The sequence below is a fragment of the Bombyx mori genome, chromosome 5 (genome assembly GCF_030269925.1).
Source record: "Bombyx mori chromosome 5, ASM3026992v2".
NCBI lineage: Eukaryota > Metazoa > Arthropoda > Insecta > Lepidoptera > Bombycidae > Bombyx > Bombyx mori.
Window position 1 is genome coordinate 2,348,016 of NC_085111.1, and position 15,702 is coordinate 2,363,717.

General features: G+C 41.8%; 1 protein-coding gene across 5 annotated transcripts in view; it reads right to left on the reverse strand.

Annotated features, from left to right (window-relative positions):
* Nucleotides 1-11,199: 11,199 nt before the first annotated feature.
* LOC105842463 (uncharacterized) overlaps nucleotides 11,200-15,702 on the reverse strand; it is a 193,485-nt gene continuing 188,982 nt past the window's right edge. For 4 of the 5 annotated variants that reach the window (XM_062668541.1, XM_062668539.1, XM_062668538.1 and 1 more), the window contains one exon: nucleotides 11,200-15,376. In XM_062668541.1, coding sequence (XP_062524525.1) covers nucleotides 15,131-15,376 — 246 coding nt within the window. In that variant the 3' untranslated portion in view covers nucleotides 11,200-15,130. The remainder of the gene's footprint in view (nucleotides 15,377-15,702) is intronic. The other variant, XM_062668542.1, reaches the window with a different exon arrangement.

A 15,702-nucleotide genomic window follows, 5' to 3' on the forward strand; every position in this document is an offset into this window, starting at 1 on the left:
GATGAGTTCCCAGGTCACCTTAATGTAAACATTGCCTTCATCTACTAACTTAATAATCAAAATAAATATTAGAAAGTAGCCCATTTTATAATGAACTAGGTACATTAGATTGTGGGTTATAAATTACAATGATTTCTCTTTACTGGGAAACAAAGTCCCTATTTTGAAATTCGCGTCTTCGCTCATTGTGCTGATTTCAGATCGTAGCTCTTGATGTCATCGACCAGATACATTGTACTGTTAGTGTACTTATAAATTGCATTCTAATAAGAAAACTTTAATCTTCGTGAACCTTGAAATTTCGAAGTAAATACAATCTTTACTTAACAAAATACGACCGGATTTAGATACAATAGGTTTGTGGTTTTGCAATTAGATGTGTGCATAAATTTTGGGCCAACTGATGTTGAATAGCTACCAGAATATACTTTGGTATAAAACATTATCCTTCAATCGTGGAATTTATCTTTAAAACGTTTTGAGTACGCATTGATACCTGCCTGCTTAATTTGATGTTTGAATAAGGGCATAGCATAGCGCCAACCCTTTTAATGCCTACACTTTATAAGTGAATAGATGTGTAATAACGCAGTGATCAGCGCAGTTTTTAACGCAGTGATGAACACAGCTTGCGGTGATTGGCGCAATGCGATCATAAAAAGGGTAACGGTATTTATCTCAAATAATCCACAGATTAAACAATTAGTTTCCCTCATCAAATGAAACGGAAGTTGGGCTGGTATTTTCAAAGAAAAGAGAAATATATATAGAAATATATATATATAGAAAAATCAATAAAGATCTTGCAAAGGTGATTGTCAGATAACGACCTGACATTGGTGTAGGTTTTAATGTTGGCGGTCGTTTTTATCTTTGACATGTTGAAAACAAAGCTATTTGTTGTAAATTACTAATGCATACTGATAATCTATTTAAAGATTAGACGTTAAGTTCTCTCGCATTCAGTCCTAACTTTAAGATTTCATGCCTAAATAAATACCTATCTATAAAACCCGAAACAAAAATGTAGACAAATTATTTTTATTCATTAGGAGTAACCGTGGTAAGCAACTATCAGAAAATAAAGGTACTGAAGCGTGTACAACATATCCCAGGCAATGTAACATAATAATAAATGAACTTTCCAAATCTACAATATTGTTTTTGGGAACTGTCTCTACACTACCAACCCTATTCTAAACAAAGTCAGACTATATTATACTGAGGAAAAACTCGCAGTTCGGAAAGAATATTTATCTACTTTCTATTATAAACATTTCCTTTATAAGTAGATGCGCGACCGTTTTGTGGTGGTTACTGGAGCTCATAGACAAGAAAAGCCGCCGCAGCCTTGAGACGAGGTCGAAATATTGTGTGGGGGTCCCACTTCAAAACGTAACACATAAATGACCACTTCGTGGCAAAAATAGGAAGGACGATAGTACCTACCCTTGCGGCTTATAATACATGTTCAAATCAATAAGACAATGATACCTACTCAAAAATAAAACAAGTACCCACTTCAATTATTTCTATTCATACATACATACATCGAAGGAGGTACCTTCTTCGACAAATGTTTTTCAGGTCCAGTAAGTATGTATACATTTTTTGTTAAAAAATAAAAACTAAACGGAGGTAATGAATTTCTGACAACTCATATTCTGTTAAATTATTTTTTTACTGGCGACACTATAATTTTTTTGTGTAGGTATTTTACTACAGGTATGCGAAGTAATGTAAACAAAAAAAGGGCCGCCTAAAAAGTAATCAATGTATATCTAGATTCTAGACTATAAAAAAAAAATCATTGCTAATATTAATAGAAGGCTGAAACCGCAGGTGGCTTAACGGAAATATCATGTCACACAGTGTAATTTTTACTGCCTGGTAAAGGAAAATAAATCAATACCAGAACGTGCAAACTGCAAGAACTAGGAAATATCGTTCGTCTTCTCTGTTATTAGAGAAATAAGCGAGCCCGACTGGAACTGTTGCCATAATCTACATCGATACCTACTAAAACCTATACTCCTGCCAGAATCTAGAAACTACGCTGAAATCCAAAATGTATAACCGACGGGGAAAAGTCTTAACATAATCCGGTCATCGTTCTCGTCGAACCCGTCGCTTGCGACGAAGAGCTCGACGAGTAAATTAACCCACAGACACAGCCCACTGAGTTTCTCGCCGGATCTTCTCAGTGGGTCGCGTTTCCGATCCGGTGGTAGATTCTGCGAAGCACGGCTCTTGCTAGGGTTCGTCTTAGCAACGTAGTCAGGTTTGAACCCCGTTAGCTCCCCTACTTGTAAGGATTTTTTATTTTTTTATTGCCTTTCTAGGCAGACGAGCGTACGGCCCACCTGATGGTAAGTGGTTACCGTCGCCCATGGACTGCAGCAATGCCAGGAGCAGAGCCAAGCCGCTGCCTACTGCTTAATACTCTCCACAAGCCTCGTTTGAAGAAGGACATGTCATAGCGTTCGGGAAACACCGTGGAGGGGAGCTCATTCCATAGCCGGATGGTACGTGGCAAAAAAGACCTCTGGAAACGCACTGTGGATGACCGCAGTGGCTCCAGGTAGTATGGATGAACTCTACTCCGGTGGCGGGCGGTGCGATGGTAAAAACGAGACGTTGGTATCATCTCGAACAATTCCTCAGAGCACTCCCCATGGAAAATGCGGTACAAAATACAGAGGGAACCGAAGTCCCTCCGCAGACCCAGAGGCTCCAAGCGATTGTTTAGATGGGTGGACGAGCTCACAGCCCACCTGGTCTTAAGTGGTTACTGGAGCCCATAGACATCTACAACGTAAATGCTCCACCCACCTTGAGATATAAGTTCTAAGGTCTCAAGTATAGTTACAACGGCTGCCCCACCCTTCAAACCGAAACGCATTACTGCTTCACGGCAGAAAAAAGCAGGGTGGTGGTACCTACCCGTGCGAACTCGCAATAGGTCCTACCACCAGTAATTATGCAAAATTAAAATGTTGCGGGTTTGATTTTTATTACACGATGTTATTCCTTCACCGTGGAAGTCAATCGTGAACATTCGTTGAATACGTATTTCATTAGAAAAATTGGTATACGCCTGGGATTCGAACACCGGTGCATAGCTTCAACACGAATGCACCGGACGTCTTACCGACGACGACTTTAATATAAGTTACGCTGGCATAGCCCCTCAAGGCTACCAGCTTAGGTAAGAATAAAATAACATCCTCCTAAAACAAGCCGTTGTTCAAGTAAAAAAAGAAAAATATACATCTGGCTTGGAAGTCACATGTTACAAGTAAGGAAACAACGTGACAAATTTGAATTTAACTGAATATTACATTAAAACTTGTTTATTAAACACATCTGTTTACGAAAGTATTGTAATACAAGATAAATAGGAGGAAATTCCCATTCAATTACGTCATAACTTAGCGATTGTTTCAGGGCAGCGTTTTTTTATTTTCTCGGCCCACAGAAGCTTTTTATTTTACAATAAGGAGTAAATTTATTTTAGAAAAATATTCGTTAAAACATTTAGATAACAAAAACAGACATACGAAAAATCCGTTGAATTTTTTTCCTTGGAGACTTATGAAGAAATATATGGTCCGCCATTTTATTCTTTTTTCCTTACCTAATCACTGGTAGCCTAAGGGGCTATTCCAGCTCATTGCGGACGGTTAGGTGAGCTCACAGGCTCAACCTAAGAGAATTTGCTAACACTATCCCTGGCAAGAGCAGTGCATCGCAGAATCTACCACCGTATCGGATTAGCGACCCACTAAAAAGATCATAGGTCAGGTCATTCTATTTTTGTGTATATGTCAATTTAAAATTAGGTAGTACGCTCTTTTTAACAGCTGGTGTTTCTATAAATACCCATTCAACAGCTCTAATCATTGACCATAAGAATTGCTCTAAGGAGTTTCTCCTATTATAGATCAGCTAGAAGTCCGTAGCCACGAGACAAGAGCAGGAATCCGCCTTCGGATGCCAATTATCTTCAGATAGGTCGTCCTGTTTCGACCCTAGATTCCGGAATACAGAAGTCGCTAACTACGAAACCAAAAAGGTTTTATAGTATTATGTAGTACCAAAATAAATTCATGGAATTACTGAGGTACATATAGCTTAAAAGTCTTCACCTTCAGGTCAATGTTGGCATTTTAACTACGAAATTTTTATAGGTTCTGGTTTCCAAGAGAGTGTAGGTAGCTATAGGTCTACCAGGATCTGATGGCAAAAAAGGAAAAAAGAAATTGACGGTAGCAATATTGGGGAAATTGGAGTAAAACGTTTTGACACTTTTTTTTCTTATAGCGGCTGATTCTGTGTGATACATGCAAATATAAAAATTTATGCAATGATCAAGGATAATTTTTGAAAATTTTACTGTGGCCAATGTGGGGTTCGAAATTTAGATGAAAACTCCAATTACTCTGGTCATAAATTTATTAATTAATTCTATAATTAAACCATTTTTGGAATAGCATAGGCTATCAGAACTTGAAAATGGTTCCAAATACTGCACATCCATAAAAAAATCTTCATCGGAAGAGGAAGACGAGGAAGGCGCAGTATTTTTGCCACCTTTCCTCTTTTTGCCGGGCGTACTAAATACGCCTCTGTTAATTTTTTTTATTGCCTCTGTAGGCAGACTGGCGTACGGCCCACCTGATGGTGAGTGGTTACCGTCGCCCATGGACTTCAGCAATGCCAGGGGCAGAGCCAAGCCGCTGCCTACCGCTTAACCTGTTAGATCTTCAGCAACAATTCGTCTAATGGTAGTATTAGAGACACCTGAAATAAAGTGTACATAATACACACGAAAATGCAATAAACCAAAGTATCAAGACGTGTCATTCCTACTAACCAGTCAACGCTTGCACATGGCTCAATATCGATGATTGTGTTTGTTCTGCACCTTGTTCATCAAGTATTCTTTGATAAACATTGAAAACAATATTTCTTGCTTGCGATCGAAGAGGTTTCTTCGACATTTTCACCACTTTATAAAGGAAATTTGAAGCCAAACCAAAAACAATTCCTAAAAATTTCAGTTTTGACAGATGACATTTTTTTTGTTGCCATATGATTATCACAATTTTTTTCCGTTTTTTGCCGTCAGATTCTAGTAGACCTATAGCTTTTGGCTTAATGCAATTGTGACTTTGACCTCATATGAGTAGCAACATTGTAGAGTACATGAGCTGAGTATCAGAAGTCTAGCAACACCGAAATCCAACGAACTTTTTTATGCTTCAAAAAATGTCAAAATAAAACAATAATCCAGTATGTTCATTTTATTCTTAACTTTAATGCAGACTAGAATAATACTCTTAGAAATGAGAACAACAATAATTTCACATATTACAGTGTAACTACCACGAGCATTCACGATAAAGGCTATTTTTTTTATTAATTTATTTATTATCTGTGTTTCATAAATGTAAATAAAATCTTATTCACAACAGCTAGCAATATAAAATTACGTTATACATTATTAACCTTTTTAGCTATATTGGAAAGGAAATTTTACAAGGAGCTTGACCAGTGAGTTCTTATTAATTTATAATGGTGATATATAAAGAGAAAACTGTTTAATAAGAATGTTTGGTTGTTCCGGATTGAGGGGAATAGGACAGCCGGTATTTGTTACAAATGAAACTTCCTCCTTACGTCGCAATGTAGGTGGCAGTACTCACGTCGTGATGTCTATGGTCTCCAGTAACTGACCTACAAAGTTTCTCGCCGGATCTTGTCAGTGAGTCGCGACTCCGATCCAGTTATAGATAAAGCGAATTACTGCTGTTGCTATTGTTGAGCCTCTGAGCCTACCAACCCATAAGAGCTGGTATAGCTCTTTGAGATTACCAGCGATTAGACAAAAAACTAACTACTTTACACCAGTTGGGGGATGAATTCTCGTCCCTTCCTTCATCCGGTGGAAAAAAGTGATTTTTTTTTCACACATATTGACATATATGTATCTATTAAAAATCGAGTTACTCCAGCATTGTCTTTGTGTACATCACGATTTATCATTCCGATAGAGGCACCCGTCACGCGCGGACGTGCTCATCGACCACTCGATCGCCCGGCCTTTGTTCGCCCGGCTTTTGTTAGCCCGGCCATTGTTCGCGCGGCCTGTGTTCGTGGTACATCTGCCGACTAAGTGCTCTTCCTGGAAGTTTTTATTTGTTTTGTTTCCTTTTGTTATTTCTGTGTTCGTGGTACATCTGCCGACAAACTGTCTTCCTGGAAGTGTTTAATTGTTTTGTTTCTTTTTGTTATTTCCATTTTGTTGTGATTTTTCTTTGTCCTGCAGTAATCGTGCCGCATCGCCACCTGTGTTCAATAGAACCGCTCAGGTCCGAGAAGTTGGGGCCTCGCCGCAAGGCGAGTGTTTTCTAAGACCCAGGGTAGCCCCACCTGGGCACGTAGACATCATGGACGCTGTATTTGCGGAATTTCTCCGGCTTCGCTACCCAAAGCTCACTTCCGAGTTTCAGGCCTTCAAGGCCGATCACACTGCGAGCCCTCTCGTGGACTCCACCGAGCTCGCTGCTCCTGCGTCGCCTGTACCTGCGTGCAAAGCTTCTGCATCGAGCACCGCAGCCTCCGTCGTGCCTGCCGTTCCCGCGTCGCCTATACTGGCGAGTAAAACTGCTGCGTCGTCCGCCGTGGTCACCGTTCCAGCAGCGCGATCATCCGCGGCCTCCGTCGCGCCGTCCAAAACACCTACTCGTAGGTCACCTGCGCCCGCCTCCTCGTCCTCCGACTCTGACTCGGAGATGGAGGTCGACCTCGCTCCCGCCTCATCGACGGATGGATTCACCCTGGTGCAAAAGGGTAAGAAGCGTGCCGCGGAGTCTCGAGCTCCCGCGGCCGCTAAAATTAGCAAAGCCGCGAACGCGTCGCGCCCCCGCCCTCAGACTCCCGTTGCGCCTCCAGCCCGTGCCACTCCGTCGCCGCGTCCGGTGGCACAAAATAAAGCCCAGACCCCTCCCCCGGTAATCCTTCAAGAGAAGGCAGCTTGGGAACGAGTTTCCCTGGCCCTTAAGGCCAAAAATATCAATTTTACGAATGCCCGTAATCTCGCGAACGGCATTCAAATTAAGGTTCGAACATCCGACGACCATAGGGCCCTCTCTTCTTACCTCCGTAAGGAGCGTATAAGTTTCCACACATATACGCTCCAGGAGGAGCGCGAACTCCGTGCCGTTATACGTGGCATCCCTAAAGAGTTAGATGTAGAGCTCGTCAAGGCCGACCTTCTCGAACAAGGCCTACCGGTTAACTCCGTACACCGCATGCACACAGGCCGCGGAAGGGAGCCATATAATATGGTTCTCGTCGCCCTCCAGCCTACCCCCGAGGGTAAGCAAATATTCAACATCCGAACGGTCTGTAGCCTTTCCGGAATCGCAGTCGAAACCCCACACAAGAAAGGCACACCTAGCCAGTGCCATAACTGCCAATTATACGGGCATTCTTCCCGTAACTGTCACGCGCGCCCCCGATGCGTCAAGTGCTTAGGCGATCACGCCACGGCCCTATGCACTCGCGATCAAAAAACCGCGACAGAACCGCCTAGCTGCGTCCTGTGTCGAACACAGGGTCACCCCGCAAATTACCGCGGATGCCCCCGAGCCCCGAAAATAAATCGCCGCGTCGCCCGCCAAAACCGCCTCCGAGCTTCCGGCCCAGACATCAAAGCCTCGGCACCCTCTGTGTCGCAGGCTAAGCCAGCGTTCGTTCCGGCGCCGGTGCCCAGTGTCTCGGCCTGGGCGAAACCGCTGCCGTACATGAACACGGCTACAACTCCCTCCTCCGCGATTCGTCCCGCCCCCGCGACTCGTCCCTCTCCCGCGACTTGCCCTCCAACCGCGTCCGACAATCTCGCTTTAGCGATCGACTTCTTTCAGTCGATCAACTTTGATCGCGTTAATGCTTTGGGCGACGCCATCCGCGCCGCCTCCACTGCACAACACTTTATCGCCGTTGTGCAAGAATACGCCGACGTATACGCGTCATTAAATACGTACGTCCTCCCCTCACTCCGCCGGTAATCAATGGCGTATATAAGTAGAATAAAGCCCCTATCCGTAACGATAGGATTTTTTAACGCTTACGGTCTCGCAAATCAGCGTGATCAGGTTTCTGACTTTTTGCGTGACCATCAAATTGATATCTTTTTAGTGCAGGAGACCCTACTTAAGCCCGCGCGCCGTGACCCTAAAATCGCGAACTATAACATGGTCAGGAACGACAGGCTCTCTGCTCGTGGTGGTGGTACCGTCATTTACTATAGAAGAGCCCTGCATTGCGTCCCACTCGATCCTCCCGCGCTCGCTAATATCGAAGCATCAGTGTGCCGAATCTCACTGACGGGACACGCGCCGATCGTTATAGCGTCCGTTTATCTTCCACCGGATAAGATCGTTCTAAGCAGTGATATCGAGGCGCTGCTCGGCATGGGGAGCTCTGTCATTCTGGCGGGCGACCTAAATTGTAAACACATTAGGTGGAACTCACACACCACAACCCCGAATGGCAGGCGGCTTGACGCGTTAGTCGATAATCTCGCCTTCGATATCGTCGCTCCGCTAATCCCGACTCACTACCCGCTAAATATCGCGCATCGCCCGGATATACTCGACATAGCGTTATTAAAAAACGTAACTCTGCGCTTACACTCGATCGAAGTAGTTTCAGAGTTAGATTCAGACCACCGTCCCGTGGTTATGAAGCTCGGTCGCGCTCCCGATTCCGTTCCCGTCACGAGGACTGTGGTGGATTGGCACACGCTGGGCATCAGCCTGGCTGAATCTGATCCACCATCGCTACCGTTTAGCCCGGACTCTACCCCGTCTCCTCAGGATACCGCTGAAGCCATAGACATCTTAACGTCACACATCACCTCGACATTAGATAGGTCATCGAAACAAGTTGTAGCGGAGGACTTCCTTCACCGCTTCAAATTGTCCGACGATATTAGGGAACTCCTTAGAGCTAAGAACGCCTCGATACGCGCCTACGACAGGTATCCTACCGCGGAAAATCGTATTCGAATGCGTGCCCTACAACGCGACGTAAAGTCTCGCATCGCCGAAGTCCGAGATGCCAGATGGTCTGATTTCTTAGAAGGACTCGCGCCCTCCCAAAGGTCTTACTACCGCTTAGCTCGTACTCTCAAATCGGATACGGTAGTAACTATGCCCCCCCTCGTAGGCCCCTCAGGCCGACTCACGGCGTTCGATGATGACGAAAAAGCAGAGCTGCTGGCCGATACATTGCAAACCCAGTGCACGCCCAGCACTCAATCCGTGGACCCTGTGCATGTAGAATTAGTAGACAGTGAGGTAGAACGCAGAGCCTCCTTGCCACCCTCTGATGTGTTACCACCCGTCACCCTGATGGAAGTTAAAGACTTGATCAAAGACCTACGTCCTCGCAAGGCTCCCGGTTCCGACGGTATATCCAACCGCGTTATTAAACTTCTACCCGTCCAACTCATCGTGATGTTGGCATCTATTTTCAATGCCGCTATGGCGAACTGTATCTTTCCCGCGGTGTGGAAAGAAGCGGACGTTATCGGCATACATAAACCCGGTAAACCAAAAAATCATCCGACGAGCTACCGCCCGATTAGCCTCCTCATGTCTCTAGGCAAACTGTATGAGCGTCTGCTCTACAAACGCCTCAGAGACTTCGTCTCATCCAAGGGCATTCTCATCGATGAACAATTCGGATTCCGTACAAATCACTCATGCGTTCAACAGGTGCACCGCCTCACGGAGCACATTCTTGTGGGGCTTAATCGACCAAAACCGTTATACACGGGAGCTCTCTTCTTCGACGTCGCAAAAGCGTTCGACAAAGTCTGGCACAACGGTTTGATTTTCAAACTATTCAACATGGGTGTGCCGGATAGTCTCGTGCTCATCATACGGGACTTTTTGTCGAACCGCTCTTTTCGATATCGAGTCGAGGGAACCCGCTCCTCCCCACGACCTCTCACAGCTGGAGTCCCGCAAGGCTCTGTCCTCTCACCCCTCCTATTTAGCTTATTCGTTAACGATATTCCCCGGTCGCCGCCGACCCATTTAGCTTTATTCGCCGACGACACGACTGTTTACTATTCCAGTAGAAACAAGTCCCTAATCGCGAAGAAGCTTCAGAGCGCAGCCCTAGCCCTAGGACAGTGGTTCCGAAAATGGCGCATAGACATCAACCCAGCGAAAAGTACTGCGGTGCTCTTTCAGAGGGGAAGCTCCACACGGATTTCCTCCCGTATTAGGAGGAGGAATCTCACACCCCCGATTACTCTCTTTAGTCAATCCATACCCTGGGCCAGGAAGGTCAAGTACCTGGGCGTTACCCTGGATGCATCGATGACATTCCGCCCGCATATAAAATCAGTCCGTGACCGTGCCGCGTTTATTCTCGGTAGACTCTACCCCATGATTTGTAAGCGGAGTAAAATGTCCCTTCGGAACAAGGTGACACTTTACAAAACTTGCATAAGGCCCGTCATGACTTACGCGAGTGTGGTGTTCGCTCACGCGGCCCGCACGCACATAGACACCCTTCAATCTCTACAATCCCGCTTTTGCAGGTTAGCCGTCGGAGCTCCGTGGTTCGTGAGGAACGTTGACCTACACGACGACCTGGGCCTCGAATCTATACAGAAATACATGAAGTCAGCGTCGGAACGGTATTTCGATAAGGCTATGCGTCATGATAATCGCCTTATCGTAGCCGCCGCTGACTACTCCCCGAATCCTGATCATGCAGGAGCCAGTCACCGTCGACGCCCTAGACACGTCCTTACGGATCCATCAGATCCAATAACCTTCGCACTAGACGCCTTCAGCTCTAGGAGCAGGCTTAGGGACCTCGGTAACCGTACTCGTCGAACTCGACAAAGAGTTCGCCGTGCAACCTAACCCATGAATCAGCTCGCTGAGTTTCTCGCCGGATCTTCTCAGCGGGTCGCGATTCCGATCCGGTAGTAGATTCATTCGCGAAGCAGCTGCTCTTGAGCTGTTAGGTCTCCTTCGGAGGCGCTCGGGTAGCTGTTAGCAAATCCCACCCCTCCTGGCTGAGCCTTTGCTCGCCCACCTGTCCTGGTGAAACTGGAAAGGCCTCCGGGCCACCAGTAATCCTTCAATCATAAAAAAAAAAAAAAAATAAAAAAAAAAAAAATCACGATTTATTTAGACAAACATTGGAATCGAAAATCTAAAAATAGAAATCGGTGAAGTGTTTAAAAAAAAAACTAGAGCTCACTGGTCGAAATCGCAAAGAAGAATTGAATCGAAATATAGATAAAGTTTGAACTTTCGAGGAATGTTCATGAAGCGATTACAAGGGGTACATCTAAAGTCGTTTACATAACAATCTCGTTTAAACTCAATCCGTATCGATTACGAAATATTACGAATCGATAATTTATCGATACATTTTATAGAAATACTGTCATTAATAATTTTATACATAAATATAGTTTACTCGTCCTCAGAGCGCTAAGCTTAGCTAAGAACACAGGATTTACATATAAACGTGGGTTACATATTAATGCTATAGCAATACTATAAAATTTACAAAATATGATATATTTTTTTCTTGAATTGCTACTTGAGAGTTCTCATATATAATTCTATACGCACTAGTCGATTCATTATTTTAATTTTTCCGTTGAAACCGCGGGAATTAAAAAAGAAAAACGTGAACAGATACCTCTCTCTCTTTCATTAGCATTGTAAATGTTATAAGCATGAAAGAGATAATTTAATTTCAAAGGGCCTTCCTTAAAAGTTACATATTACGGTTTCGAATACATTTTGAACTATGGGTGCATATTTTTTATATAATAAATTCATCACATAAAATGGTGTTTCATTCATTCTTTTGTTTTTTAATTAATAATTACATTAAAGTAGTAAGAAAGCATAGACAATAAATAATGGAATGATCTGGTGAATTAAAACTAAAATGAAATGGCAATTACGCAAGATTCAAATAATCGAAGACTACGAAATCCCAGTCTTCTTCGATAACATCTATAATTAATAAAAATGAAATAAAAATTGCTTACGTCTAAATGGCAAAACAAGTTTATAAACAATGACATCGTAATCTGTCCAATGTAATATTTGCTGCATTTTTGTAAAATTAAAATAGAATATTACTGTTTTTAAAAAAAACAAACTAAATATTTTTTTCAACATTAATAAAGCAAATTCGTTTCTGAACTCGAACGTACAGTTATCAGTACAAAATATATTCTAGGAAATCTGAAATTTGTCCATCTGTATTTGGCTTACGAAGGCGATAGAAAGAAAAATGAACTTTATGTATATAACGCATTGCATTATTTTACAATGGCAAACATTTTTTTCTTTTTTCTTTTTTTAGTTCGTGACTAAGATATTGGCATAAATTTATTTACGAGTATGTGTACTCCGCGGCTATACGGTTTTTTTTAAAATAAAAATGAACATTTTTTCATGAATCTGCTTGAAATGGGACCTCACCCTGTATTCCAAGTATGGAACTATAATTTTAAAGATACTGTAAATTCGAAAGCATTTGTTGACGGTTTCGCTTTCCCGCAGCAATGGACAGTAAACCTTCGAAAATTGCGGAGTACAACAACTCGTTATTATCCATTCATTACTGCTTTATTAATTATTTTTAAACACTTTTCCACAGTGAAGGAATAACATCGTGTAATAAAAATGAAACCCGCAAAATTATAATTTGCGTAATTACTGGTGGTAGGACCTCGTGTCAGTCCACGCGGGTAGGTACCACCGCCCTGCCTATTTCTGCCGCGAAGCAGTAATGCGTTTCGGTTTGAAGGGTGGGGCAGCCGTTGTAACTATACTGAGACCCTAGAACTTATATCTCAAGGTGGGTGGCGCATTTACGTTGTGGATGTATATGGGCTCCAGTAACCACTTAACACCAGGTGGGCTGTGAGCTCGTCCACCCATCTAAGCAATAAAAAATAATAAAAAAAAACGTTCAACATACATATAGACCTCTGTTACATTTTGCATTATATTATTACATGTATAAGCGTATAATAGTGTCATTTTGAGAGAACTTATTAATACGCAGTTCTTAGGTACTAATAGATTCCATTCAAATCAATCTAAACTATTTGATTAGTACAAAGCAGATCCTGATAGTAGAGTGAACTGAGCCCGCATAGGTCGTCACCACCGTCCAACCTATTCCTACCGCGAAACAAGTCTGTATACCAGTTTAAATGCAGTATAGCCTCTAAACAATACAAAAGAAGCTTTCGTCTTTCGTCACAGGTGAGGTGGTGAGATTCTACAGTCTTCAGTTATTAAATATAAAAAAAAAAACGTTAAAAACAAACCGCATTTTGTTCAATTAGCATTAGAACTGTTTAAATGATTGTCCGCCAGCTATCACGATTGTGTAACACAATATTCAATTCGAATATGTACTTGTAAAACAGCATCAAATCAAACTTTGTTCTATTAAAATACCAATTGCCGTACTGGTCAATTTAGACATTAGCGAATTAAAATTTGACTCCTTTTTCAAATGAACAATACTATAATAATTGAAAAACAGTAACGATTTGAAGAATATTGTGTGATTTAGACTTTACGACTTTATAAATAAGGTATTATTTTCAGATCAAATCAAATCTCTCATGAATTCATTCAATTAACACATTGCTGTTTATCAAAGCAAACAGAATTTTAAAATGTATTGACGAGAAGCATTTAGTGACTCAACTTACACTTAATATATTTAATTAATATCTAAGCAGATATGAGTGAATTTGATATTTGATTTACAAAAACACATTCACATACATAAGTGGAGTATGTATACACATTGTCATGACGATTATATTTTTTATCACCTCCGAACGTAACCCTCGAACGATTTCTGTCTCTTTCGCTCTATATTCTATTCGATTGAGAGAAAGAGACGAACAGCAAGAGCTACGTTCATATTTGCTGCTAACAACATTTGATGAAAGCATAAAAATATTTATTGTAATCTCCTTTCATTTAGAATTAGCAGCAAATATTTTAATTAAACTTACACGATATATATACGTACTTATTTTAGTAGCCACGAAAGCGTTTGTAAGCATTTAGAAAAGTTTTACATCACATTGTTTTTGTTTTTTGAGTATTTTTTGACAGCAAAGCTTACACCAGCCTCGGATCGTTCGGTTTGTGTGACACAACTAGTAACAGGAAAACAATAACAGATGGCGCTGTCTTCAAAATTCATTTTAAAGACTTATGCAGAATGTGAAATTCCAAATGACAAAAATAGTATTGTAATCCATTTTCTATGTCAAATAGGTCGCCATTTTGTTGACGTGATAATGAACATGTCCATTTTGATTTGACGTTCTCTGTGCCTTGAAATTAATAAGTATACCTCAAATTATATCATTTGCGGTATATAGCCAAGTGAAACAAACGCGTTACGTCTCTGAATGCTGGTGGAGTGTGTACCAACGCTCTTTACTTGAAATTTAAAGAGGCCTTGTCCGCAACTATTGATAATTTTACTTATGGAAGCATTGGCTGAAATTTTCATGACAATAATTCAGTAGTGAATATTCTAAGGGTAAGATACGATCCGAGGGTGAGTTGCAGCGGTTGAGGAGGCTGTGTGGGTGAAGCAGGCACTTGTGTGTGGTCGGCGCGCGCGGTTATATGAACACCGGATTCTCCTGGCCAGTCAACAGTCTGAACATCGACGTCGGCATCGTTTTCATTAAGATCTGAAATGCGATTACATTAATGTAACTTCTTTAATGAGCATTGTATTTTTTTTAAGGTACATTATTTACTATAATATTAACTGTACGGATTATTAGGTCGGCGATTTGGAATATTATACAGTTTTTGTTATCGTTGATGGCGAATCCAATCCGCATCGATCAGATTTGAATTCTGTTTTTAAAAAAAAGTATCATAAATGTCAAATTCGATTGACACTGACCATAGATTATATTATATAATTAATAATCCTGTGCCAGGGCCGGGTAGAATCGTGACAGACAAACTTGAATGTCAATGATGAAATTGTCAACACGTTCTTTAAAAAGTTACGTGATTTTTTTTTTCATTTTTATTTGAGCGTAGTAACAGAGCACAAAGAGTCTACGTGATTTTCTGTAAAATACAAAATGTTGTTGGACAAAATCGTTCACCTCTCCGACGGAGGTGGCGAGCAGGTTGACGATCCTCTCGTGAGGCACGGCGACCACGCTCTGCGAGTTGATCTCGATGATGCGATGTCCCACGCGCACGCCGCCGCGCTCCGCTATACCGCCGCGGAGTAAGCTGCATATCTGTAGAGATTGACAAAGATATCATAATAATTAGCTAATTAAAAAAACGCATTTTTTAATTTCCAAAAACATGTACTATGTATATACATGAAGCTTTAAAACTAAAACTTTGTACCCCTTTTTACGAAAATTGTGCCTAAAGAGGACTAAGAAAATTTCCACACTTATAATAGAGAATTTAGAGGAATGGAGAATGTTATTTTTTTTAATTGAGCTTAAAAATACAATAAATCAATAAAAAAAAATACCATTACACTACTATTTAACACAGACGCATGTATACTCATTTGTTTATTGTCACTTTTGTTATCTTTTAATGTCTGTTA